Below are 26,106 nucleotides of genomic sequence, written 5' to 3'. Positions count from 1 at the left end.
ACACACACACACACAACAGATGTTTCACGTAATGGGAGCACAACAGGAAGGGAATTCAATTCAATTTGGCCTGGGGTCTAATAGGAAGGCCATTGGAAGAGGGAGGCGATAGGGTTTCACACTGGAAGCCCATCTGTGTCCACCCACCCCTCCAAACCCACCCACCTTGCGAGGCAGGCGGAAAGTGAGCCGAGACGGTAATCATCTTCCTCTCAAAACGAAGACCATGAGGCCCCGGGGTTGAGTGCAGGGGGCAGGGATTTGCACAGTGGCAATTGGATGCCTTTATCGCCACCGTACATATTCCCTAAACTGGGAGTTATTGCATTACGAAAGGGATTAGGAGACTCTTGGGCGGCTTATGCAATCTTCAGGTATAACATGAGGGTGAAAGTATCATTGTGGGTGTCTGTTTAAGAGGCGCTTCATTACTGAGCCCGCAGAGGTTTGCCGGTGGCCACATCAGAGCTTTTTGTTTCGGCCCTTTACTTTTCAGCATGACCACATCCTTGAATAGAGAATTAGATGATGGAGAAAAAAATCTCGGAGGTTTGTAAAGGACTACACCAACGCGTCGGGAGTTTGGCCCATTGGTCGTCTTACTCAATATGTGAAGAGAGCATTGGCAAAATCATCTCTTTGTCTCTGGTAAATAGCTCTGTCCAGCGCACATACTAATGGTTTAGCATATATGGTAAGTTATCATTGGCATTATCCAAAGTATAAAGACAAACCTTTTAGTAATCCAAAGTTGGCATTGGTTTTTAATAGAATGAGGCTGAAGAGCACTGCTTAGCTTTACCAGGTGTCAAAGCAATCAAGGTTCAGAAGAGGGAATGAAGCTCTTTGTTTGTGGTTACGATGGCTGATCTCTCCAAAAGAATAGTTCAAGGCACACATCTTTGTTGCGTTAAAGGTTAAAAAGCCTTTAATGTAAGGGCTACGCCTACGCGTTTCAGCTTACAGTCTTCATCAGGGCATACGATGATATACACATATGCCCTTTCCCTTACAGTCTTCATCAGGGCATATCCTGATATACACACATGCCCTGATGAAGACTGTAAGCTGAAACACATAGGCGTAGCCCGTATATTAAAGGCTGTCTAACCATTGCAACAAAGAAGTCTGCTTTGGACTGTTGTTTTGGAGAGATGAGCCTTCTTCTTAACCACAAACAATGAGCTTTATTCCCTCTTTTGCCCTTTGGTAACTGTAAATTCATGACTTCTGACAACAAGATCTCAATCTTCATCATTAATGAAGTCCATTATGAATCAACAGTGCAGAAAGCTTTAGATGTCTGGCGAACTTCACTGAGCTCCTGTGTAAACAAAACAAGATCAAAGTCTCACAGGCCATTGAAATTGCATTATTTTTTGTCAAATTTCATGTATTTTTTACTAATCCACTAAACAAGCCTGGCAGGGTTAGATGTGTGTCGTTAAAATAAATTAACCACCCAGCATTAGAGCTGCTGCAAGTTCGCATTTTTTCACTTTTAGGATAATGCTAATCGCCAGTGATTCCTTAACATACTGTATGCTACAGCATTAGCATCCACACCAGACAGAACTATCCTCTCGTCACATATTGGATACGTTGACCAATGAGCCAAACTCCCAAAAACTAGGTGAAGATCTTTAATTGCCTTCATGGCATCTCAACAGTAGTTGTTGAGGGAGGGGAGAGTGTTACTCGTTCACTTTTTCCCCAATCCCAGTTTCCCCAGCTGGTCCAGGGAATCAGCAACCTTCGGGTCACAGATCTGTTTTCTTTAAGCTCTAGGCAACAACTGCTTCAAGATCTAGCAGGGTGGAATGAACACAGGGGTGGATGCTGCTATTCCAATATCTACTTGGTTTTCAAACACACTGAGAGAGTCATACACGTTTTTGATGAAACAGAGAAGGAAAAACTGCACCTCAGTATTGATAGATAGCTACTGCAGTGCTCTTCTCTATGGCTGAGATCACTTGTTTGTAAGTGTGGGATGTTTCCCTGGCTGCGGCTTCATCTTTTGTTGTCCCCGCTGTTTGCTATTCAGTTTATGGGGCCCACACACACACACACACACACACACACACATCCATGGATCCCTCTCCCTTTTATTATGGGAATTCCAGCCACATGTGACTGAAGGAGGGAGGCATTCCAGATCCCCCTCCCCCTCCGCCCCGGCATCCCCTCATTCTCATGGATTTCTCGGGGGGCCGAGGCAGACGAGAAGGAGGAGGAGGAGGAGGAGGCGGAGGAGAAGGAGAAGGGAAGGAGAGCTAGGCTAATTCATCAATAATCTTTACCTAATCCCTCCCTCCCCCCCCTTTCTCCCTCTCACTCTCTTACTCTCTTTGCCTGGAGGCATTCAAGCAATACATCCATCCCCCATCCCACCTCACACACACACACACACACCCCCACCCCTTACAACATACACACACTTGCCCGCACACACATACGAGTCTGCCTGAACACGTCCAGAGGGAGAGGATGAATCGAGCCGGAGAGCGTTATTCCTTTCCGCCGGAGTGTGTGTTTGTGGGTGTGTGGTGTAAGTCGAGTCCTCTGAGGGGCTGTATGTCTTAGCTCTGACCGGGAGCTAAAATGGTGATTATAGACTAGAGACTAGGTGTGGCAAGATTGGGCGGCGTCAAAGGCTTTGTCTATAGCTCCCGTACAGCCCACCAACCGGGGAGGAGGCCATGCCTGTCTATCAGAGACTGTCCCGGAGCTACGCACAGTCTGGGATTCAAAGAGCCACTGCACGGGGCTGAACCGCGCTCAGACCGGGACCTAAACCGCGGGGAATTAAGAGAAGCACAAGTTCAAGAAGCTCGCTGGAATCTTTGAAGCCCAACAACAAGAACATGAGCAAGTGAAGAACTGCCGGATTGTGTTACTCTGCTTTCGTTTTTTTTTTCTTCCTCATTTATTCTTTTTTTTGCAGCAGCAGCAGCACATGACTAAATAAGATTTTCTAAAAGGGAAAATACAAAAAAGGAGTCGAACTTCTGCGGAGTGCCTTCTGAGTAACAGGACTTTTGAAGAGGCTTTCCTTTTGGGGGGGGGGGATTCAAAGAGCTCTTCTGATTTTTTTTTTTTGATTTAAAGGATCTTCTTCAATGAGAAAACCGTTTGGAATATGGGACTTTTTATCTATGATTTGGACTGTGGGGACAGACAACCGTATTTTTGCGCTCAGTTCTGGGTAATTTTGATAAGTATGTCACATTTATGCCGTTTGTTTTATGATGACTCTGCCCTATTTTGATTTCACTGTACTGTAGCAACTATTAACCTATGTATACTCTTTCCAACATACACCTCAAGTAACATCATGAACACTACTTCAGATACAGACACAAGTTTCTGTTATAATCTGGACTTTAAAATACAATTAACTTCATGTCCTTTGTGCTTTTTACGTCTTTGTCAAATTTTGAGATTGTTCTTGAGCTTTGTGTGCTTTGTAAGTGCGCCAGATCAATGGACTAGAGAATCGACGTGTTACTGAACAAACAAACCGAGTGATTTAGCCCGTTGTCACGTCCACGATAAAGATCTGCCAGGCAACTTGTTAATGTCTGCACCATGTTTCACTGGATAGCCTGTGCTCTGGATGCTTGACAAGTATTGGCCAGTTATCAGCTGATTAGTGTGTGTGTTGACCCTCTCCCATTCCCCCCTTCCACGGCTGAGCGAGTAGAGCTGACCTCTGTGACTTCCTGCTTGTCCCTCATTCATCCTCTCCTCCCGCCGACCCTTCCTCTTTGCGCCGCTGTTTCCCTCTCGTACTGTACCTCTTATTTTCCTTCAGTTCCTCTTCAAACGCCGTACAGTTGCTGGTGAAAATGGAAAGAGATACCGCAATTAAAACTCTAACCTCTTTCTTTCCCCTTCTTCTCTCCACAGCACTTGCAGGTAAAATCTCCCCGACCAGCTCCGATGCCCTCCTCAGTTCCTCAGCGGCGACGGCCAGTCCCTCACCACCTAATGTCTACCTTCCCGCCAACTTCAAACTGTCCAACGCCCAGCTGGCCTTCTTCTTGCGAGAGGCCCAGACCACCGGACAAGCTATTGGTGGTAGCGGCAAGAGCAGCGGCGGCGGCAGCAGCCCCAGCGCTGGACACCCGCTGCAACGCTCGGAGAGCTTTGTCGTCTTCCAGACCAAGGACCTCCCTGCCATCAACATAAGCTTTGGGCCTTTTGCCCGGGACCAAGCCCTGTCCAAGGAGCTGCTCCAGCCGGCGAGTCCACTGGATATCCCCGGCCAGCTGACAGTCAACTGGAAGGTGCGGGCGTTCATTGTCCAGGCGCGGGTCTTTTCCAGCAACCCCATGGTCCAGGTGTTTTTCTACATCGCTGGCCGCGACTGGGACGACTTCAGGGCCCAGGACAAGCTGCCCTGTGTCCGTCTCCATGCCTTCCGTGATGTTCGGGAGATTAAAACCTCCTGCCGGATGAAAGGCAACCTGGCACAGTGCCTGGCCCAGCTGGAGCTGCCCCCTTCTTGGTTCAACACCAACATGGCTCCGCTGGGTCGGAGGAAAGGCTCCAGTGACGGACTCCTGGACGGACTCACTAGCGAGACCCTCCAGGCTGAGCTCTACTACACCCTCCATGAGCCTAATCTAGGGGGGGAGTGCAGCGAGGGGTCCGGCCACAGGTCACAGCACCCCCTGCTGCGCATCGGTAGCATCAGCCTGTACCAGGCCAGCCAAGAACAGCTACTGGTGGACAAGCAGCTGGACAAGAACATGTTCCTCAGGCTGCCTGAGAAGCCCCTGAAGCCCGGCGAGACCCTCAAAATCTTCCTCTACCTGATGCCCAACTCTACTGTGGAGCAGTTCACCCTCAAGTAAGTCTCTTTTAAAATGTATACTGTATGGATATGCCCTAATCTCTCCCAAAAGATGTCCGTTGTGATTTCATTCTGTTTTCAAAATTAGATCACTCCATCGTAAATGGCACGTTGGCTGTTTACATGCACACAATAATCTAATTATTACCCTTACTTTAGAAAAAAAATTATTAAGCTGTTTACGCATAGCAGAAGAAGGCCCTGTGAATCTTCTCGTTTTCATGCAATCATGTATGCAAGGATTATTGATGAAAAGATTGTTGTAGAGCAATATGCAGCCAGCATTAGTCATTTCCTTCCTGTCATTAAGTGCAGTCCCCCTTTCATGATTCTACTGCTCCCATGTAACTTCCCTGTAATGTACCCAGGGTTTAGACTGGACGTAAACAAAGACATGCAGCAACTTGTGAAATCCCCAGTGAACAGGCTTACAAGAATATAGTATTTACATGTCCAAGCAGCTCTCCAATAATACCACGATTATCGTAGCACTGCATGTCTTAATCACAGTATTAATACTCAGAATATGGCCTTCATCAAAGTAACATAATTAGATTAAGGTTTTTACATAACCCCTATCTTAATCACCACATTTTTATGATAGCATATGATCAAAGTAATGGTGTGCGTGTAAATGTGGCCACTATTATATAATCCCAATCCCTGTAATATTTTCCGTTTTAGGCATTCCACCACAAGAGTTGCGCTGCCATTTATGTCCGTTTGACTTCTAAAGAGGCAAATGAGCATGTAATCACATATTTCATCCTTCTCATTAATTTCCTCTTCACTGAGCCAAGTAATGTGCCGGCAGTAATTAAAGTCAGGTAAGATAAAGGGGAGAAGACAGAGTTAAAGTATACAAGTAGGATTGACCTTTTGAAGTGGGGCTTAACATACAGAGCAGATTTCTTTTTTCCTGTCAGCAGAGAATCATATGAATAGGTTGCAGTGAACTGCTATTCAGAGCGGCTCCTGTATAAAAGTATATTATGGATCTATATTTTGTACTGTTTTACCCTCTCTTTGACCAGGGAATGGTTGCTGAGTACACATGGATTCTTAGAAATACATTACTTCATACTCACACAGTATGAAGCCCAAACTAGAACCATCCAAATGTGGGCATTGTGTTTCTATACATTTCTACGCAGGTAGCAGATATCTCTCTACTGGTGATGCGTCCACCAACAGACATGCAGCTTCCACAATAATTGTTAGCCAGTGTTCATTTCCAGTAATTCTAATTTAAATTAAGCATTATTATTTATAAAATTGCATTCAATTAAGTGTTTTTCATAAATTGACTCAAATAGAGCTAATATAATGTAATCTAGTGTTTTATATAAAAGGCAAATATCCATCACATTAAAATAATTAAACAATATCATCTGGTTACATGGATTTAATAACAGTCAGATACTTTGAACAATTTTGGTTCATTTGATCTGTTTTGGCCTAGTGGATATTAAACCAAACAAATTTGTTTTGGTTTGATTTTCTTGAAACTGAATTTATTTCAATAAAATCAACTTAATCTCTTTTTCTTAATACCCAAGAGGGTGAGTGTTCAGTGTATGACATTAGTGCTCCGCCTCTTGACAGTAGGGCCGTAATGGCTATTCATTAATATTTGTCCACATTAAATTGACCCAGTGCTTGTTGAAATAGAGCTATAGAGGGGATATGAGGCGAGTCTTGTCTCTCTAGTCCCAGCACTTCTCCTTTCCTTTCCTCAATTTTCAAAACAGGGTTAGAAGGTTAGAGAATATATGATTATTTACACTCATGAAAGCTTGAAGAAAGTAAGCTTTTGTCTTCTTCTTCTTGGCTTGAAGATGGTAGCAAATTATAAATGAGAGCAACCCAATATTAACTACTAATTGAGGTATGATGATGAAATGCATTGTAAACATGGGTGGTGTAATCTTAACAGAAACTCTCACAGACTTCAATTTAGGAATTTGCATAGAATGAATTAAGCTTCAATAACTCATTAAGCACCAACAGAAATGACACTGGTAAAATTTAAGCGGGCGAAAATGGTTCATTGGTGTTATCTCCCATTTCATCCTATTGCAACCTCTACAGGATATGGTCAAAACAAATCCAAAATATCAAAGCAAAAAAGAAAAGTGTAGAGTGTTGGACCCTTGCACTCTCCTCTTACTGCATAACTATGTCTGATGATCATGATGGATGCAGTGTAGAATGGCTTGTGAAACCTGTGCAAACCAGGATGCAGAGAAGAGAAGATGGAGTCCAGAGGTTAATTTTAGAGTGAAAAGCGTCTGCCAGACAACAGAAGACAGTCCAATGGGAAGAGGTGTGCTGGTGGCAAGCTGTGCAGACTGAGTTTTCAAAACATTGTTTAAAAAGTCAGCTAAGCTTGTGTGGTAATTTTTCAGAGCCAGGTTGTCTGACGGTTGACAAGTTACTGATGTAGCCTTCTTGTAGCTCACTTTATTCTAGTAGATTGTGCCTTACCATTGCTAGTAACTGCTAGCTTAAGACGGTTAGCTTCTATTTCATGATATCATGAGTTTGTGACCCAAGATTTCCGATCCAGTAGTTGCTGCAGCATTAGGGCCAGCACATTCCATTGTTCATAGTAAGTAGCATGTGAAAGAATGGTAACTGTGATCACTGTACCCATAGCAATGTCTGTAGTTGGCATCCATGGCCTACATTGTAGCAGAACTAATCAGAACCAACTCTAACCAGGTATCAAAAAGCTTCATGCTCTCTCAATAAATTCAAAGTAATAGTGGCAAAATTTTCCATACAGCCAAGCGTTTGTCTGCAGTAACCCAAGTTATTGCTGCATAATTTGATGAGTAATCAACAAAAACAACCAGACTTCTTGACTGCAGAGTAATACGATTAGATGTGAATCATCGGTCTGTTATTCAGAAATAAAAGACCACAGAATGCCCTCATAGGCCAGTGAGAATTGAGTATTCAACAAAGCCATGTAATAAAGTGTGATAGTTCACATCTAAGTGGATAGGTATATGATTGCCTGCCATTTAGTTTATTTGGAAACAATCAAGGAGTATCAAGCATCAACCACTAAGTCATTATTGGACTTGTTTGTATGCCCCACCGATCTCTGTTTTTTTGTTGGTTTTTTTATGATCAACACTTTATTTGGTTTTTAAACTGACATAAACAATGGGCAATTGTAGAAACAGAGAAAAGAACTTAAATCATACATTTAAAAAATATATATATATGTATACAAAAAAAATACATCAAAATAAATAATTACGTTAAAAAAAAAAGGGGGGGGGGGATTATAATGGCAGCATAGGGGTTCAGGGCCATAGCAATGTGAAGCATATTCAGTGTGTTAGGAAATACAAATAAATTGCAAATAAAAGGGCTGTTACCTGATTGTGAGAGGTTTCAAGGTCCTTTAATGTGACTAAGGTATCTGTTCCATTTCAGACTATATCTATCTACCTGATTATGAATCCTAAAAGACAATTTCTCATAAGCTGCTACAATTCCAAGCTGAGAGAACCATACATGTGCTGGAGGTAAATCAACAGATTTCCACTCTTTAACAATGATCTTCCTACCCAGCATAATTGCTGTGTGAATCCAGTCCGCTAGAGGCGTAGGGAGGTTGCTTAGCGGCGATGGATCTCCACCGATCTATGGTTGAGGTGACTGTTCTTCTTGTGAATCCCAAGTCAGTAAAGGGTTACGCCTAAACTACACAGCGCGAGTAACACTTGCATATCCAAACATGTTGCAGTCCGGTTGCAGCACGGCAGTTTAAGCTGCTTCACCAGGTCCGTTCTTGTTCCACCCATGATCTTGAATTGTTTTACATAAACAAGTTGTACCGTGAGGAACATTAATGTACCACATAGGAGTACTTTTGTCACTTTTGAGATCGTAACCCTAACCCTAACCTGAGGCGACCTGTTGCCAAATAGAAGGCTTCTTGCCGCTTTCCATAGATAACCTCATCTCCAGCACTTATTTAAGTGACATTGGTTTATGCATCCTCTATTTTGTTTACTGACATGATGGCAAAAGGCAATAATAAGCAAAATCTTGGTATTTATATGGCTCAAATATGCAACAGACCGCTTCGTAGTCCGGTAAAAGTAGAAGTCATGTGTATCTCCAGAGTTCCAAAGATCTGTCAACGTCTAGCGTACGCGGCCAATGGAGTAGGCTGCGCTGAAGCAAATGGCTGCGTATCTGATCCGACTCTTCCGGCACAAATCGAGGGAACAGAACCGCACCCGGTGTAGTTAAGCCGTCAGGTATGTCGAAATTAAGCGTATGTGTGAGGGGGAGAGGGGTGTGCGCGCAACACAGCGATACCAATTACTTGTTCTCGGAATAATCAAGAGGTAACTCCAGGGTAGACAAAACCTCAAATTAATAAATGGTATGAATTAATGCTTCGGAGTGTGTGTTTGTGTGTGTGCATTCAAAGGCATTTCTCTACCCTGACTACACACCTCGCTATTTATTATCAACCCTCCAACCCCCCCAGGAAGCCCAAGCATTTGTCTTCGCACCGTCGGAGCAACATTTACACCCAAGGAGACTCTCCCTCACTAAAATGTATGATCTAATGTCAGTCATGATATTCCCTTCTCGCTACTCCAGCCCTAGATCCTCCCTGGCACTGATGCTTGTGTGTTTTTTTTATCAGTGATGTATGCCTCCGTCTGAAATCTAGATAACAAAATAGATTCATTAAATCATAAAAAAAAGTGCTCTCGAAATCCATCAGTCAAGACACGATGTGACAAAGTTACAAGGAGACTTTGTAGTACAAGGCGGAGGTTTTGTACTATCCCCTGCCTCCTGAAACATTTAACTGACCGTGTTAGCGCGGCGATAGACCACCGCAATTCTTAGGCAGTCCAAGACGCGCTGCCTCCTCCGGCCTCTCATGGGGTCGGAAACGAGGAGCGATAAAACAGGAGCGTTAGAAGAGAGCCGGGGCCGCGAGAAGAAAGCCCAGTTTGAGCCCCCTGAGTGACTTGACTCAATAGGGTGTGAATTCAATAGTTCTGGAAGCCAACTGTCGAGCTGTCCCTGCGCATTGAGGAAGATGATTAAAGATGCAATAAGGAACATCTTTAAAGATGAATCAGAAGCCCAGAAGAAGCCTCCCTCTCTCCCTCCCTCCCTCCTCCACCCTCTCTATCACTCCTTCCATCCTCCTTCTCTTTTTCAGTCCTCCAGCTTTGAAGTTCTCGACTTGCTTGTTATCTCAGACGATGGCATGCCAGGCAGACAGAGGGCAGAGCCTCACCACTTGTAGAATTTCCATTTGTTTCTCTCTCTCAACCCACCCCCACACCCCCACCCCCCACCCCCCACCCCCCGCCGCTGCGGTGCTGTCAAAAAATGTACATTGTGTATGCCTGCATGCGTGCATGTCATGTAATAGGATGGAAGAAGTGGTGTGTCAAATTCTCTGTTACCATGGCGATGCAATAATAAGATGCGTTGCCGTATTTAATGTTATCTAGCATGCACCGCTTGTCAAGATCCAGACAGATACTGCTTTGCCGGATTGGTCTGTTCCGCACTTGAAATGTCATTGAAAGCGCTGGCTTTAAAGTAATAATCCGCAACAGCTTCATATAAATAAATTGTACAAATAAACTGTACTAATTTCTCTACTCTCTATCACTGGTTGCTATAATACAATATTGTGTGTTTAACTGCACCAGTAAGAAAGACAACTCAACAACACATGCAAACAAAACTACACTACGTGTTTCAATGCTTAATGCGATGAAGTCACTGGCTTTGTTTACATGCACAGAGAAGCCAGATTAACCCAGCTACTCCAGTAACCTGGTTTTGGGTTGACATAGAATAACCCGGTTAAGCTCATAGTTTGATTATGAGAAACGTCTTATTCTTTTCACATCTGATTTTATGAGAAACACAGTTAAGACGGCTTTGTAGGGTCTTTGAAAATTAGGTCAGTTTTTCACTACCTATACATTTTACCTCATACTGAGATATTTTTCTTCAGCACCCCCTCAGCTAAATGGTCAGTCCCACTCAAATTCCATATTCTGCTCTCAAAGACATTTAGACATTAACGAAGAAAAAACACATAGTCATAGTCAAAACACACAAAACTTTCCAAATATATCCTCATTTTGGGGTCATCCCAGCTCTTGGGGACATCTGTCACAGCTTTAAACCATTTCCCGTGTACAATACAAAGCTTATGCCCATAATTTCTCCTAATACCCTGGTGGTGTCTTTACAGTCATTTATCCTTTCAGTTATAGACACAGATTTGGGGGGAGATAGGGAGACATGTCCCCCTTCAATATGACGATTAATTATTTCTACCCCACACATGCCTATATGTCTTAGTTGGTCACAAGCGGAAAGCTTCCCCTTTAAGAAATAACTTTCCCCCTTTAAACTGACAAACGTATTAGAGACTTGAGGCTGGGAGTCTAGTTGTAGGAGAAGGCAGCCAGGTTGGACAGACTGAAGGTAAGCTGTGAAACAGATGGTTCCGCACTTCACTGTGGGCTGGCTGTAACCTAGCCACTCAACACTGTTATACATATTATGAAAGCTGGAGAGAGAGTAGGTAACATTGCCAACTGTTGCACTACATTAACCTTAGCAAGCTATCGTTAACGTAATGTTATCCAGAGCTAGAAAACTAGATCCATCCAGCCATTCCCACATACTTTACTCATGTAAAATTTTATCTTTTGTTTGAATCTTGCTGATGAGGGAAGGAAAACTGAGTTACATTTAGATTACTACTATTCCCAAAGTATGTCAGTGTAATTTGCTGCCCAGGTTGGGGGAAGCAAATTAAAAGTAAAAGTAGTATTCCAATTTTATTTGCTCAATTTCAAAGCAGAGCTTTTGAATTGTGATTATTGCTACATTTCAATTGGTCAGTCGAATGTACAGATATAGCTTGATAGGAGCTAGATGTTCTCTGTTGTATACTCTTACAAAAATCACTGAGTGTTGGAGTAAAAGCAACCTATTTGTGTGCGGTCCTGTTGAGCATGGGAGTGTTTTGGTGGAGTGTAGTGACGGTCAGCAGTGTGTCTCTCCCCCCCCCCCCCCAAAGTTGAAACGAATTCTACGCCTACGCTTTCAGTTGCCACTTAGTGCAACAATTTCTCTTCATTGATGCAGAGTGGGACCTGACATAGTGCACTCTCACATGCTGACTTTGAGCGTCTTTTCTCAGAGTACACTTCTAAAAGTCTGTTTCCAGATGCACTCTGCCCGGCGTAGTGAAGTCAGTGCCCCTACATTTGAATCTGCAACTGTGATTGGTCCCCGAAGAAACAAGAAAAGAGTCTGTGTACCCTGTTTTGTTCTGATCCCATCATCATAGCTGAGTAAATGGATCATTTTACGGAGCTGAAATTGCAGTTTCTTCTAGTTTACAGCAAAACAATCTGACAAACCGCTCAAAAGTTATTGAGTGAAATGTGCATTATCATGCCAATTGGCATGACGGGACCCTGTGGCAGGGAAACATCTCACTCCTGTCACTTTTGGTTTTTGCCATCTGTGCAAACTCAGACTCAGGTTATGGGTACATTTTGATGTCAACAAAAAACATGGTGTTGGGCAGTACTTACTGCAGTACTTGCTGTAGGGAGCATTATTACTTCCTCTTATATTAGAGGTAACCTACTATTAATCAGTCAGAAAGCAGTAGCAGTAGCTGACCCCTGTATGTGTGGGCAAGAATATTCTGTTTACTGGTTTCTTCATGGCAACAGGGAGACTCAATCACAGGGTATCAAAGCTTAACCTGAATGAGACTGTAACCAGTGGCCGGGTTACTCCATGCATGTAAACATAGCCAATGACATACTGCCAATGCTCAATTTGATGACTCAATGGCATTTTCAATGAACTCCAAGTAAACACTGGCGCGTTGTACAGTACGCACATGAAGCAAATTCATATCAGCCTCGTCCATGTGCCTGGTACAAGGGTCTTGGATACGCTGCGCACTACTCCAGAGCCCTGGGTGCAACATGCAGTATTCAGATGCCCTGGCTCCGAATAAAGGCTTGAGGAGAGAGGGTATAGCCGGAGCCAGGGACAGTGACCCACATTCGGCAGCAGTGGCTCATCCCCAGCAGCTAGACGCCGCGTAGGAACACGGCAACTTCCTGACCTCAGCCTCTGCTTCCTGCCAGCCCCAGTGGTCTCTCCGCTCCGCGTCCCACGCCTCGCTGTCGCCGTCGGTGTCGGCTCGTCTCGTCCCGGCGCTTTTGATGGGCAATGTCAGCACCTCTCGCCACGGAGCGCGCGCGTTCAGATCGCATGACTCGGGCAGTGATGCCGCCGCCACGGGCCGGCTTGTCAGGACACATCGGGTGACAAGGAGAGCCGCTCTTTATCAGCGCTCATCTCCGATAATGGAGGAGAGGGGGAGGTCGGGGGAGTCTCCCAAATGCATTTCCGTGTCCGCAATGACAAAATAAGATGGAGCCTCTCTCATTAGGTTGCATGGGGTTGTACCACCAGTACTACCTTTACTGCTTTCTTTCTCTCTCTCTTTCTCTCTCTCTCTCTCTCTCTGTGACTCACTGTGAACAAGTTATTTAAGGTCAAGCAGCAGGGGGAGATAGTATTTACCATTGTGAGTTATAATGTGTGTGGATATCCTCTTAAAGGCCTTTGGCACAAACCACATAAGGGAGATATATGTGCCAGGATTTTAATGAAATGGGCTGTTTTTGAACTTGAGTTTTTTTTTTTTTTTTAGTGCCCAAAGAAAGTTGCATATCTCAGCTCTCCATGCGAGACAAAATGCAGCTTTTATGCAGCTTGGCTAATACCGAAGTAATGCAACTCTTTATAACCTTGAATAGGCAAGTTCAATAACGTTGTTCAAGTCATTTTCGTTTATATGCCAGAGAGACGGGAAACGCACAACTGATATTTGACTGACTCTCCCATATCCACCGAGGTTTTCTTTTTGGTTTACTCAGCATGTAGTGTAATGCTGGGTTTGCTTGGTATAAAAGCCCTTTAGTTTTCACTGAGAGACGCAATCACAAAGATGGCTAAAGAAAGACGATCAATGCCAATACTTTCTTTCAGTAATAATCTAAGCTGATCCAAGCACAAACAATTAAGAAATTCAACCCAACTCAACTCAAACCCTCCAAGTTCATTTGGGTTTTCTCAGGTTTGGCCATGAATGTCAAGCTCTAAATCTGGGTAAGCTCATTGCCAATGCAGGCTAATAAAAGTCAGATAGGCTCATATAAGGTGGTAACTGTTGTTTGAGTGTTGTCTCTAATTCTTATAGTCATGACATATTCGATTTCAGAAGCTTCACAAGTATGCACAAGCTATACATTCATTATGTATTCACATGTATCTGACTATTCATGGTTTTAATAGGTTTAATGTTATGCTTTTCCTTGATTAAAATTATATGTGGATGCTGTTATCCCAATTGGGCAATGTGTTAACATGAAAGTACAGGCTGAAGTAACACATTGGTATGATCAGGGCTTGTTTTCATTTGTAGCAACATAACCAAAGTTTTGAATGAACTCGTTCTGACAAAGTTGATTATGCTGGACCTTTGCGATGTGGTTAGGCTTTGTGGGACTTTTCTGAAAATTGTTTCATGCTGTACTGGTGTCACGTGATTTTCCAACCGTATGTTTGGAGAGAAAATCACTCTATTTTATGGGCTTATCGTCCATTCCCACTGTGAAGTATCAATGCGCAAGCCGTTTTACTCTAAATTACTTTCATTAATCCTTTGTAATTAAAATGATGTCAAATACTACAGAGTACTGTTCAGTCAATTTCCCTGCTCTGTTCTTTCCCACTGCTTAGAGTTCTAAACGCTTTGATCAAGAGTTACTCTACAGATTGGCAAAGGAAGCTCTGCATCTGCAGAAATGGTACAACATTATTTTGTCCAATCATTTGCACTGGTCTAATGAACAGTCTAATCTGGTAGCAAAGGCCTATTGTGTGTTTGCCAGGAAGTGTGTCAATGATTGGCAGGGTATGCAAATCTTCATTTCATTGTAACGAGTGAACCATGTGAACTTTTCTTTGCACTTTTCAATTTATACTGTGATAGGGTTAGCACTATAAAGATGATTGGCATGCTCATATAATTAGGAGCACAAGGTGGACCGCTGTGTGTGTGGGTGTGTGTGTGGGGGGGGGATTGTAGAATAGTTGGTAGCTCTAAGTATATACGCTACTGTATATAATCTGTTACGCAACGTATGAACAGGATATACGTGTATAGATATCATACAATGATGGGAAAAGGTGTTTGCCCCCAGTCTGTTTTTCTATATTTTTGCACATTTTCACATTGAATTTTGCCAGATCCTCATGCAGGTTGGTAATGTTATGTAGAGAGAGTCTGGGAGAAAAGATGACAAATGCTTGGTGCTTCTGATTTGCTTGTTGTGCAAAGTAATCAAACATGCAGTCCTCAGGTGTAAAACAGGTTGGCTTTTCTTAATTTGATTGCACAGGCTTATGTTAATTCTGTTATCCTCATGAATTCATTTTACTGTGCTCCAAATGAAACCGTTTTTAAATCTTTCTATCATCAGATGCGTTCTATTTCCAAACGCATTTCTCTGTTTTCAGTTTCTCAGGTTTATGTTCCCAATTTTAGCCTTAAAAGTCTGTCTTGCTGTACTTTAATTGAAATTGGGAAATAATTTGAAACCTCTCCATGTATAGACCCATGTTATTTTCTTTGCTGCCCCTTTCTGTAGTGTGACATTGTTTAGCCTATATGTATGCAAAACTAGTTTTGCCTATAATCAAATAACCCAGAAATAACCTGATGGTGATAATAATGACGACAGTATCAGCAAGACAATATCACTCTGTTGTGAGAGCAACCTAATTATAATATCCGGATCCAATGGTAAAGTTCCCCCTTGCGATGAAAACTGCTGATGAGTATTTCCAGGGGGCACCATAATTGTAAGTAGCCTTCCAGTATTGATATGAATGGGAGGAGAATTCTATTGTAAGCACTACCTGGTTACCATTATAAGGCCTGAGAAAGGCTTAAAGACAGAAAGAGATTAACTTTCTGACCATAACACACTGCTGGCCTTGGCTATGTAAGCACAAGAACGCCTTGATATAATGCTGCAGTTTGGGCAATGCTCCAAGATCATGACCTGGACTAGATCAGCACAAAAAAAGGAACAATTGTAACAAACAATCTGGTGCCACCAAATAAATCTCACAGTCTACAAATGAGTTTGGGAGGGGTGGCTTGCTGTCAATTTGTGACTTGTTGGATTTGTCTTAGACCCCCGAAATCCATTAGCTTCTTGGTGTTAATTGGATAATTAGGGCCAGCTGTCTCAATACTTTAGTTAACAATCAGAACTAATTTAAGCCAGCTTGGTGCAATATAAATCAGACCAACTTTCGCCATGACCATCAGAGTGAAATTGTGGCCGATTATCAAAACCAAGAACGGCAAGTCGATACTTGTGTCCTTGTGGAGAACGTTCTTCCCAAGTAGTCTTGGGGAGAACGATCTTCTCATGAAAGTAAGCACAGAGAAGCTTCCTTGCAATTTGAGATGGACTGTGCACTCCACATTGTGCGCGTGATTAATTAAGACACACAGCTGTTAATTTTCCCAGCTGTTAGCCGGCTCTGTACTGTAGACTACAGCGCTGCTCGCCATTGTCGCAATGAATCTCGGGGCTTTCAATTCGTTCTCGTCGGTCAAGTCACCATCCGATGCATCCTCGATATTTTGAGGTTGGCAAGGAAACTTCCAGGGTTTCTATCCGTCCTCCGTCCTGTCGTTCTTTTGATTTGGAATCGTGCTTCGGCGGTTAGATATTACGTAAAACGCTTCACGAAGGACACAAGAACGCACAAGAACGCGTATTGATAATCAGCCTGAGTCCACAGGTCCTAGACCAGGGATGGACAATCAAACACCACACCAGGTGATTTCACAGATTTGCACACCTTCAAGAGGAGGAATTAATAGGTGAAATCAACTGTGTACTGTTTGGTTGGAATGAAAACCTGCAGACTCTTGGCCCTCCATGGTTCACTGTTGTCGATCCTGTTCCAGAGGCATGCCATGGCCACAATCAATAGAAATTCCAAAGTTCCAAAGCCATTTTGAAGACTCATGGAACCACAGTCAGAAAGATTTTTGTCCAACTGGATAAAGTTTGGGACAGTGGTGAATCTTTTCAGGAGTGGCTGTCAAACTTTCTCTAAGACCAAATCGTTAAGAAAGTCACAAGAAAATCTAGAACGACTTCTAAGTATCAGACCTCTCTTGCCTTGGCCTACAGTCGGTGCTCATGACTCGATTATTAGAAACACACAGGGGAAAATGGATGATCCTCAAGACTGCTAGAACTATTTCTATAGACAGATGAGTCAAAAGTAGAACTTTTGGACCAACATGTGCCCTGTTATGTCTGGAGAAAACCAAACACTCCATTCCACAGTAGGAATCTCATACCAGCGGTCAAACATGTTGGCACTAGCGTCACGGTTTGGGGATTCTTTGCTGCATCAGGACCTGGAAAACCCACCATCATCGAAGGAACCATGATTTCAGGAAAAAAATGAGCTGAATCTGCGTATTGTGTGATATGAATGTGATCTGAAAGATACGAGCAAGTCTGCATCAGAATGGTTGAAGATTCAGAATTGCCTAGTCAAAGTCCAGACCTAAACCCTCAGTGAGATGATGCGGCAGGACTTAAAAACAAGCTGCTCATGCTCGAAAGCCCACAAATGTGCCTGATTTGAAGCGGCTCTGCATGATGAGTGGGCCAAAATTACCCCACGGCACTGTGTGAGACTGATTAATTCATCAGGAAGTGTTTGGTTGCGGTTATTGCTGCTTAAGGTGGTGTAATCAGTTACTGAGTCTAAGGGGGTGATTGCCTTCTCACACACAGGGGCTCTGGGTGTTGCATAACTTTCTTTAATTAAATGAGTATCAAAATCTGTTCACTCGGGGTCCCTTTTATCGAATGGCAGGTTTTGGCTGAAGATTGGATGACATTCGGTGTCAAAACTACATTAATGCAGAAAAAAAGGGGATAAAAATATATATATAGTGTATATATGTTGGTAGGCAGGTAGGTAGACATCCGACCCAAGGGGTTATCATATTTCTCATCAACATCAATTTTCTGTCCCTCTCCCTCCTCCATTAGATCATTTTCTATCTGCCCAAAGTAGCCCTCCTCCAACACACACGCACCCTTCTGTGGTTATCTTCAAAACCTTCAGGGGTTTAGGAGACAAGACCGAGATAAGCCATATTTTCCACCGCAGGCACTGCCGATTTACCTGCCCCTCCCTCTTTCGTGTTGTCACAAACAGACAGAAATTGGTCAGGTTTTATTGCTATCTCTCCCCCGACTCTTTCTTGCTCTTTTTATGATGCCCGCCAAGAGATTTTGCCCAGCCAATCTGTAGTAATGGACACAGCTCTGCCCAGCAGGAAGGATTGCGCTCCCCCAATACAGTTTCAAAGGAGGCAGTGGCGTGGAGAAGTTGGATTTTCCTACAACTATCTTTTCATTTTAATGATGTGCTCTCTGCCTCGAGGAGTGCTCTTTGCAGCTGTTATTTGCAAAGCTGAATTAACCTCAAATACTGTACACAAGGAGAAAGAGATGTGCGGGTTGCTACTCCTCTGATGGGAAAAACTCCTCATATCATATATGGTTGTATTAAATTCTTGATGCATATTGTGAGTTATCTAACACTGGATCTCATTTCATATTATTGGCGAAGACGGAGCGCAGGTCCCCTGTAATTTTCCATTTTGCATCGTTTATGATGTTAACATGGACCATTTGTGATGCCATATTTAGTCGGCAACTTGTATTCACTGTAAACACTGCTGTGAAATTGCATGAAGTCACAACACTGCTGAGAGGGACGAGTGAATGAGAAACAGAAGACAGTCATAAGATTGCATTCATGGCAGCATATTGTAGGCAGAGCCATGCTGTTCCATGCCAGGCATAAGTGCATGTTGGCAGCATTTCTACCGCTGTTATGCGGTGTGATGGGAATAATTGTAAATGAATAATGGGTAATATAGGAATATGCATTGTGAGCACAGGGGAAATTAGGCTAATGTTAAAGGAGGATATTTTGATGAGGGCGCGATTGGGTTAATGCGTATCCATAAAAGATGGCAGCATTTCAGGACTGCTAATCAAATGATTAGAAATGAATGAATTGCATTTTCCACCTCCTTCTGGAGGCGCAACCTGCCGGATACGCCATTTTGCCAGAGCCTGTCACATGTTTTTACGCTAACCACGTTTCTGTTTTTTTAAATTGTCCATGTGTTTTGGCATACAGTCATACAGTGTCCATCAGATGACTAATACTGAGCAAAGTTATATTTGAAAGAGCTGTAGTGTTTTTTTCCATCATACTGAGAGAGAATAGCTCATCTTGGCTTCAGCTTGACACAACAGAAAAAGTCACATTTCTGGCCTTGTGATTCACTTTTGACATCAAGATGTATGTATTTTATTTAGCACAGACATTTGGACACTGAGTTGGCAAAGAGGCTCTTGGATCCACAGTGGGTCTTTTAAAGGAGAACTCTAAATGCAGGGCTACAGTAATTACCTTGAATGTAACAGAGTGTCCTGCCATCCAACCATAGGCTGGCCAATGCACTATTGGACTCCAACCACCACTCTGCAATATTTCCCAGGTGGCCTTACCTGCGGCTATGAGATAAGGCCAGGTCAATTTCCATGAATGCCAGCCCTGGGTAAATATCAGCCCACAGTTAGACTGCAGTGTTCTGGGTTATGGTTGGGCTTTATCGATATTACCATACACCCTCTGTCAAAACACGTATACATATGCACATACTGGCATACACACATAGTCTGCTTTTCTGTCCTTCACTTAATTGATGTTCTTCCAAAGACTTAAAATACATAGACACACTTGCTCAGAGAAGCATATGGAGAGGTAAAAATAGCTCCGAAATGAGTTTGATGGCAACACTTTTTACGATAATACTGCTCACTCATCACTAGCGATGGCTTTACATCTCCTCCTACCAACGTTATTTCATCCGTTTCATCCATTTTTTCAGCAACTCTAAATTGAAATGGACTTTCGATGTGATTTGCTTTCAAATCACGTCTGAAACAGTCACCTAAGAGCTATTTTTTGTATTTATTACTATCACAATACATGTCAAATGCTTGCTTGGAAATTGTCTCCAGAACTAGAATTTGGACATTTGAAATGTTGTTAAATAACTGATGTTGTATTATTTCTGCCATCTCTGCAAATATGATGCATGAGTAGAAGTCATGATGTGCCATTTCCTCTGTAAACATAATGTATACTGCAAGGGAGGGGGTTACATCGAGTTCAAAGGGAGTCCCACAGTGTTGCATCCTCGGCCCCTGGCTATTGCGATTTCTTATCTGCCTTAATAACGTTGCAGTGACATCTTACAACTGCAAACTGCATCTATATATGGACAATAATATGATCTACAACAATAGCCCGATAGCTTTACAGGCTACATACGGCAGGGCAGACTATCCCCCCCAGTCACCTGCATCTTTGCCCTGTGCAATCTAAGTGGGCCAAAGCAAAGCCCAGCTCTCCACACCGTCGAGTGTGAAACCTTTTTTTCTTTCATCTTCTTTTCTTTGTTCTTCTCGGGGGAGGAGCGGGCTCCAGAGTGGAGGTTCCCACTGCTGGAGGTTGTTATGTTAGGCTGATTTAAATTAGAATAATTTTGAGCACACTCCTCAAAATTGATGCCTCCCAGCAAACTAGGACAGATTTGTTATGGCCATTTGCTATGCCCTCCCATGCTCTTTAATGGCTGTTTAGCACTGCAGCCTCACAGATCTGTACAGAGTCGTGAACTCTTCCCTTTATTTATTTTTTTCCTTCTGCTTTTTTAAAGGAGAGTGGGCAGTCCACTCCTTGTCAAATATTTTATTCGATTTTGTGACAATGAACAACCCAACCAAAATGGGTACAGTATGAAACGGCAAAGTACGCCGTATGAAGAGGATTGGTAGCATATCCAAAAACATAATTCTCTTTGGCGGAGAGGTTTTAAGGACTTTGGTTGTCTTTGTTTATGCCAGTGTGGGAAGTGTTTTACTTAAGAAAGCAATTGCTTCTTGTTGTAGCACTAGAAAGCGTCCTACAGCAGTGGGACCAAGAGAGATGGAGAAGAGTGTTGTTATTTCAAGCTCGCGCTCGCAGGCTTTTCTCTACATTCTTATTGTTCTTAATTGTGGTGTTTTGGTCGACGTTGCCTCGGATCATTATTTTGTTCCTTCGTTTAAGCAAATACAAACAATGTAGCCATGTGTGTTCTGCAAGAAAGATGATACGGGAAGTTTAAACTACAAGTACGTGCATGGAGTTCAGTTAATTACTTCTCCATCAAGATAGCAGTTTTCTACCCACACACAAAGTGCCAGATGAATAAGTGCTGTAATAATCATTCAATATTACAACACACACAGAGAGTATAGGCAATTTGAAATAGATTTGATACCTGCCCATGTTTGGCAACATGAAAGGTGGTTGCATGTTTCAAAGCAATCTAGACATTGTAATATGCAGCGTGAGTGCTTTTTATTGCATGCATTAAAGCAAAGAAGGGCACAATTAATATAATGTTTGAAAATGCTTCTTTTTGCTTTACTATTTTATGATAATTCAGAAGAACTGAGGAGCGAGGAGCCTGTCAGAACGTGCGTCTGTGTGTTTGCATTTTTCATAGGGTCTGATGCCTTGAGTATTGATGATTGTGAACATGCTACCCATGTACACATCCAAGACATGCATAGTGTTTCCACAGGGAGGTCAGAGGGCAGGCTCAGCTACAGAGCAGCAGTCCTGCAGCTGGTAGGGATTCAGTGTCTTGCTCAAGGACACTTCAGCAGGACGGGTGCCCGGTTCCTCTGCTCACTACACCTCCCCGCTGTGTGATTTGTCATTCACTTCTACCTGCTCCTGCCTTGGAAAGTTGATCGCCTATCATTTCTGCAACCTTGTTTACATCAGACCCTCAGCCCTTTGAGACCCATGTTTGGAGATCAAATGGAGGAATATTTACAGCGGAGCAAAATTGTTCTGACAAGAAGATCATCCATTTGGGAACAGAACTACTGATAAAGCCAGCTACACTACTTTCTCCATGCTTCATACTGGCCTTTTCAGTGAGGTCGGCCGTATAAACATGATGGAGAGTGTCGGAATACGAGGACTAAAGAAATCAGCAAGCGCATTAATCAAGAAAAGATACTGTCAAAAATCATAGGATTGTAGAAGCTGCAAAGGTCAACCACCATATGACACCACACACAGGCTGTCAGCATTAATATTTTAACGACTGTAGGCCCATAGGCTTGGAATTGCTTTGCTTTACATCATGTTTTACATGTCTAAACCTGAGTCTTCTGGATATTTTGAATTTTACATGAAGTGTTATTTTCCGCGCATGGGATTCGATTTGCAATTCAATTTTTCAAACTGTTAGAGAATAGCTAAAACGTAAGCTCACCATATTAATCAAAAGACAGAAGAAATTACATGCAGTGCACAATATAAAGAGTATATCTACTATTCATAGTTCCTTTTACAGCTAAACTTGGCCACATGTCGGCAGTTCGTCATACTTAAAGTCTATTCATTAACACATAATGATACCTGTGTATGGGCTTAATGGCACTTATATGAATGTGTTAATAACCGAGTTTGACACAAAGTACAAGTATGCACAAGTATTGCTGCATTTGCTGTGTACTCAATTTATATACATGTGATGCATTTATGTCAGTGATCTTTTTTTTTTTTTACAACTAAAAAGTTTCATAGATTTGGCCTAAATGTCATAAAAGTAAGCCTACTAATGAATTCCATACACACATTATGCCATAGGTTTACACAGAGTGCATGCAACCATTTTTGCTTCTCCTGCAGGCAATATGAGATTATACATTCAAAATGATATCGCCTTCAAATCAATTCAGGATTTATCATTCATTTATTAAACACAGTTACCAGGCAACAGGCCTAAGCCTAGCAAGGCATCCGAGTGCATTTGTGCAGAATATTAGCAGTTCATTTACTTAAGGAAATTGCTACATGTCTCCAAAAGGAGGGTTAATTATTCCTCCTGGTGAATCTTGAGATAGACAGAAGTGTTGAAATTGAATTCCTCGAGAACGGCGGCGGGTTGTTTGGCTTCGGCTCGTATTCTCTCTCCGCCGCGGCAGATAGGTCGTGTAGAAATTCAGCTCTCGTCGCCCAGAACATCAGAGGCCTTTTTTGTGTGTCAGATGCCGTTTACCGGTCGTCTGTGTGTCGAGAAACACGATCTGTAACGCAGTGTGAAGTGCGCTGTTAATGTAAAATGAATGAATGGAAAACGAATGTCGACTTGTAGTACTCCTATATGACGAGGAAGTGCAAAACCACCGTCGCGGTGTGAAGTACACAGCATGCGCATTAACGTAATAAGCCGCAATGGTGCTGCCCTTATCATATGCTGCAGTTAATTGAAGCCTAATGAAACCAGCAGACCAAGGGGGGGGGGGGGGGGGGGGCTGGTGTTATGGGACCGGGAATGGGAAAACAAGCACTCTCTCTCTCTCTTTCTCTCTCTCTCTCTCTTTCAATTTCCCTCCCTATCCCTTCCAGACCGAGCAGTCCGGAGCCATGCAGCTTTGCGCCAGCCATTTCAAGTGGGCTAGACTTAGCTCCCTTAGTGGACCGTGGAGAGCTCTGTGTGGCGGAGCAAGCCAATTGGAACTGACAACAGGTCCCTAACACCCTCTCTCCCAGCCCCTCGGTCTCGCGGCTGTTGTGCGCCGCCTCCCTCAGGGGCCGCAGTATTATCTGGTGTCGAGGAGGAGGAGGAGGTTTTTTGGTTTACGGGGCTCGAACTCCTGGGTCCCGATTCTTTGCTTCCCGTCCCCCACTAATTGCGACGCTGTAGATTCACACCGATTTGTCGGGTATGGTCGCGGGAAGGAAATCTTTGCTCACAGGCAGAGATGAATCGAAACTTAAGACTCGCTCCTAAACAGCAGTGAGTGAGCGCTCTGTCCTGAGAGGGCAGAGAAATTTAGGTTCTGAGGACATTCCGTGATTTCAGGGTATTCAGGGATTTCAGGTGATGTAACACACCCTCCAGTGGCCATATTGGAGGTCTTCACGTCTTGGGCAACAATAGGCCCATCTGTCTAACTATCCCACTTCATTCCTCGCATCCTATCGCTTCTTGCAGTGCGATCGACTTGCGAGAAAGGTAGGATCCTGCACATTTACCCCCGCCGCTATGTTCCATTGTTCCTGCTTCTAGTAGGCAGCCAGGTCGCCAGAGTGCTCGGCCTCCCTGGAGCCCGCAGTGTGTAGCTTAATGGGTACTACATGGCAGGACGACTACCGGGGGTTAGGGGTTCAGATTCCCCCCGTGTGGCTGGAAGGATAGGTCATCACAACAACACCGCCACGGTTCTGTTCAAGACCCTCGATCTTCTGCTCGAAACTCGAAGTAACTTACTTTTCTATCAACACATTTGATGTAAAAATGTGGTGGACCGCGATGTTTGAGCTCCACAAACAGAAACCCCTTCCCTTCCCTTCCCTTCCCTTCCTCATTCATTTGGACATACAGTAGCAGTCTGAAATACAGTAGGAGATGAGAAGCAACAGAGAGAAGAGGCCTCATTTTCCTGCCCTACTTAGTTCTTTGATGTAGAGCGTCAAGTGTTTGGGAAAGAATGTTCCGTTGTTCCATCAAATATGAATTGTCTTTGAAGTCGATTATTTTGATGAGTCGTGCAGTTGCAATTTGAGTTGTGATCGGATAAACATATTTCCTTGTGCCAAGACCAAAAACACGCATCTACCTAGTAGGGAAGTATGCGCTAAATTATACTCTACAGCTCATTTCCTCATCATTGGCAATGTTAAAAAGCTGAACTGCTTGTGTGTTCCTGGGACTACAAGCTGTTTTTTTGTTTTTTTTATTATTATATTAGCAGCATCTTTGGTGCTCAGCGCTCATTGCTGTGGTGTTTCTGCCCTGCTCTTCCCAGAGACCACCTGTCAATCAAACAGTGTGTCCAGCACTGGGACGTCTTCCTCCTTGGATTTTCTGTTGATGCAGTTTCTCTCTCGGTGGCTATCGCTGCTCATGCCAACTACCCAGTTCTTCTTCTTCTGTTCATTTCCAAACAAACCGGAAACATAAAACACATCTGGATTTTTTTTCCCAGGAAAGATCTGCCAGACTCCAGGTGTTCAGAACCGCGAATGGAACTGGACAGATGTTGAATCGCTTTCGTGTTAAATCAATCAGCGATAGAGGGTAGCGCAACAGGAAAATGTCGCAGATTATAACTTTTAACGGCACAGCACATGTCAGTGACACCATTTGCGGCTGCTGATATACAGTAGATAACCTTTTCCAAATGCCGCTCCCCCTCCGTTCGGCGTGTTACCGAAAAAATGCAATTAACTCCGAGGCACTGCCGCACGCGGTGGTTCAGCGGGAAAATGTAAATTCTCAACCTCAATCAAATCAAACAAATTGAAAAGACAGTCTGTTTCGAACACCTGTGAAACACTGCTCATTTCATCGATGGTTGTTGTTTCGTTGTTTTTCCGATGACTTTTATTCTCTCTAGCTAAAAACAGTCTCACCTGTTCAGCCGGTGGTAACGTTCTACCCTCGGCTCAACTCTACACTCGACTCGACGGGACATAGATTTTCCGACCGTCCCGGGCCGTGACGGCGTCGGGGGATGTTCTTCCGGCTCGCCGCTCCCTCACATTTTCCACGCTCCTCTCCTTTTTTTTTTTTTTTTGGAAAGGGTGAGGAGGCTTCAGCGTTATTGTCGCTGTCACTGTTAATATCTGCACGGTTTATGCACACGTAATCGAAAGAGGAATAAAAGAGCACTCTGCGACTCTGCTTGTGAGCGTGTGAGAGAGAGGGTGTACATGTGTATCTGTTGGATGCGGGGGGTGGGGGGGGGGGGCAGACTCCATTGAAATTCAGGCCAGGCCCCGTCCCTCGTCCCCCCCCCCTCCCCAACCCCCGGCCCGTTGCGATTCTGGCCTTGGCTGCTTTTTGCTGAGTTTCCCGTTCCTGTCTGAGATTTATTATCTCCTACTCTGGCTGGTATTTTACAGTTTAATGACCA

General features: G+C 43.5%; 1 protein-coding gene across 1 annotated transcript in view; it reads left to right on the top strand.

The window, feature by feature from the left end:
• Positions 1-2,798: 2,798 nt before the first annotated feature.
• Positions 2,799-26,106, top strand: part of LOC139656178 (transmembrane protein 132E-like) — a 59,342-nt gene continuing 36,034 nt past the window's right edge. The window contains exons 1-2 of the mRNA XM_071533682.1: positions 2,799-3,221; positions 3,913-4,858. Coding sequence (XP_071389783.1) covers positions 3,143-3,221; positions 3,913-4,858 — 1,025 coding nt within the window. The 5' untranslated portion in view covers positions 2,799-3,142. The remainder of the gene's footprint in view (positions 3,222-3,912; positions 4,859-26,106) is intronic.

This window comes from Centroberyx affinis, unplaced genomic scaffold, assembly GCF_046629955.1.
Source record: "Centroberyx affinis isolate AG114_WGS23_722 - 3 ecotype Tasmania unplaced genomic scaffold, CSIRO-AGI_Caff_v1 ptg002404l_1, whole genome shotgun sequence".
Taxonomy (NCBI): Eukaryota; Metazoa; Chordata; class Actinopteri; order Beryciformes; family Berycidae; genus Centroberyx; species Centroberyx affinis.
The sequence above is the reverse complement of the archived record's forward strand: the minus strand, read 5'-3'. Positions and strand labels throughout refer to the sequence as shown.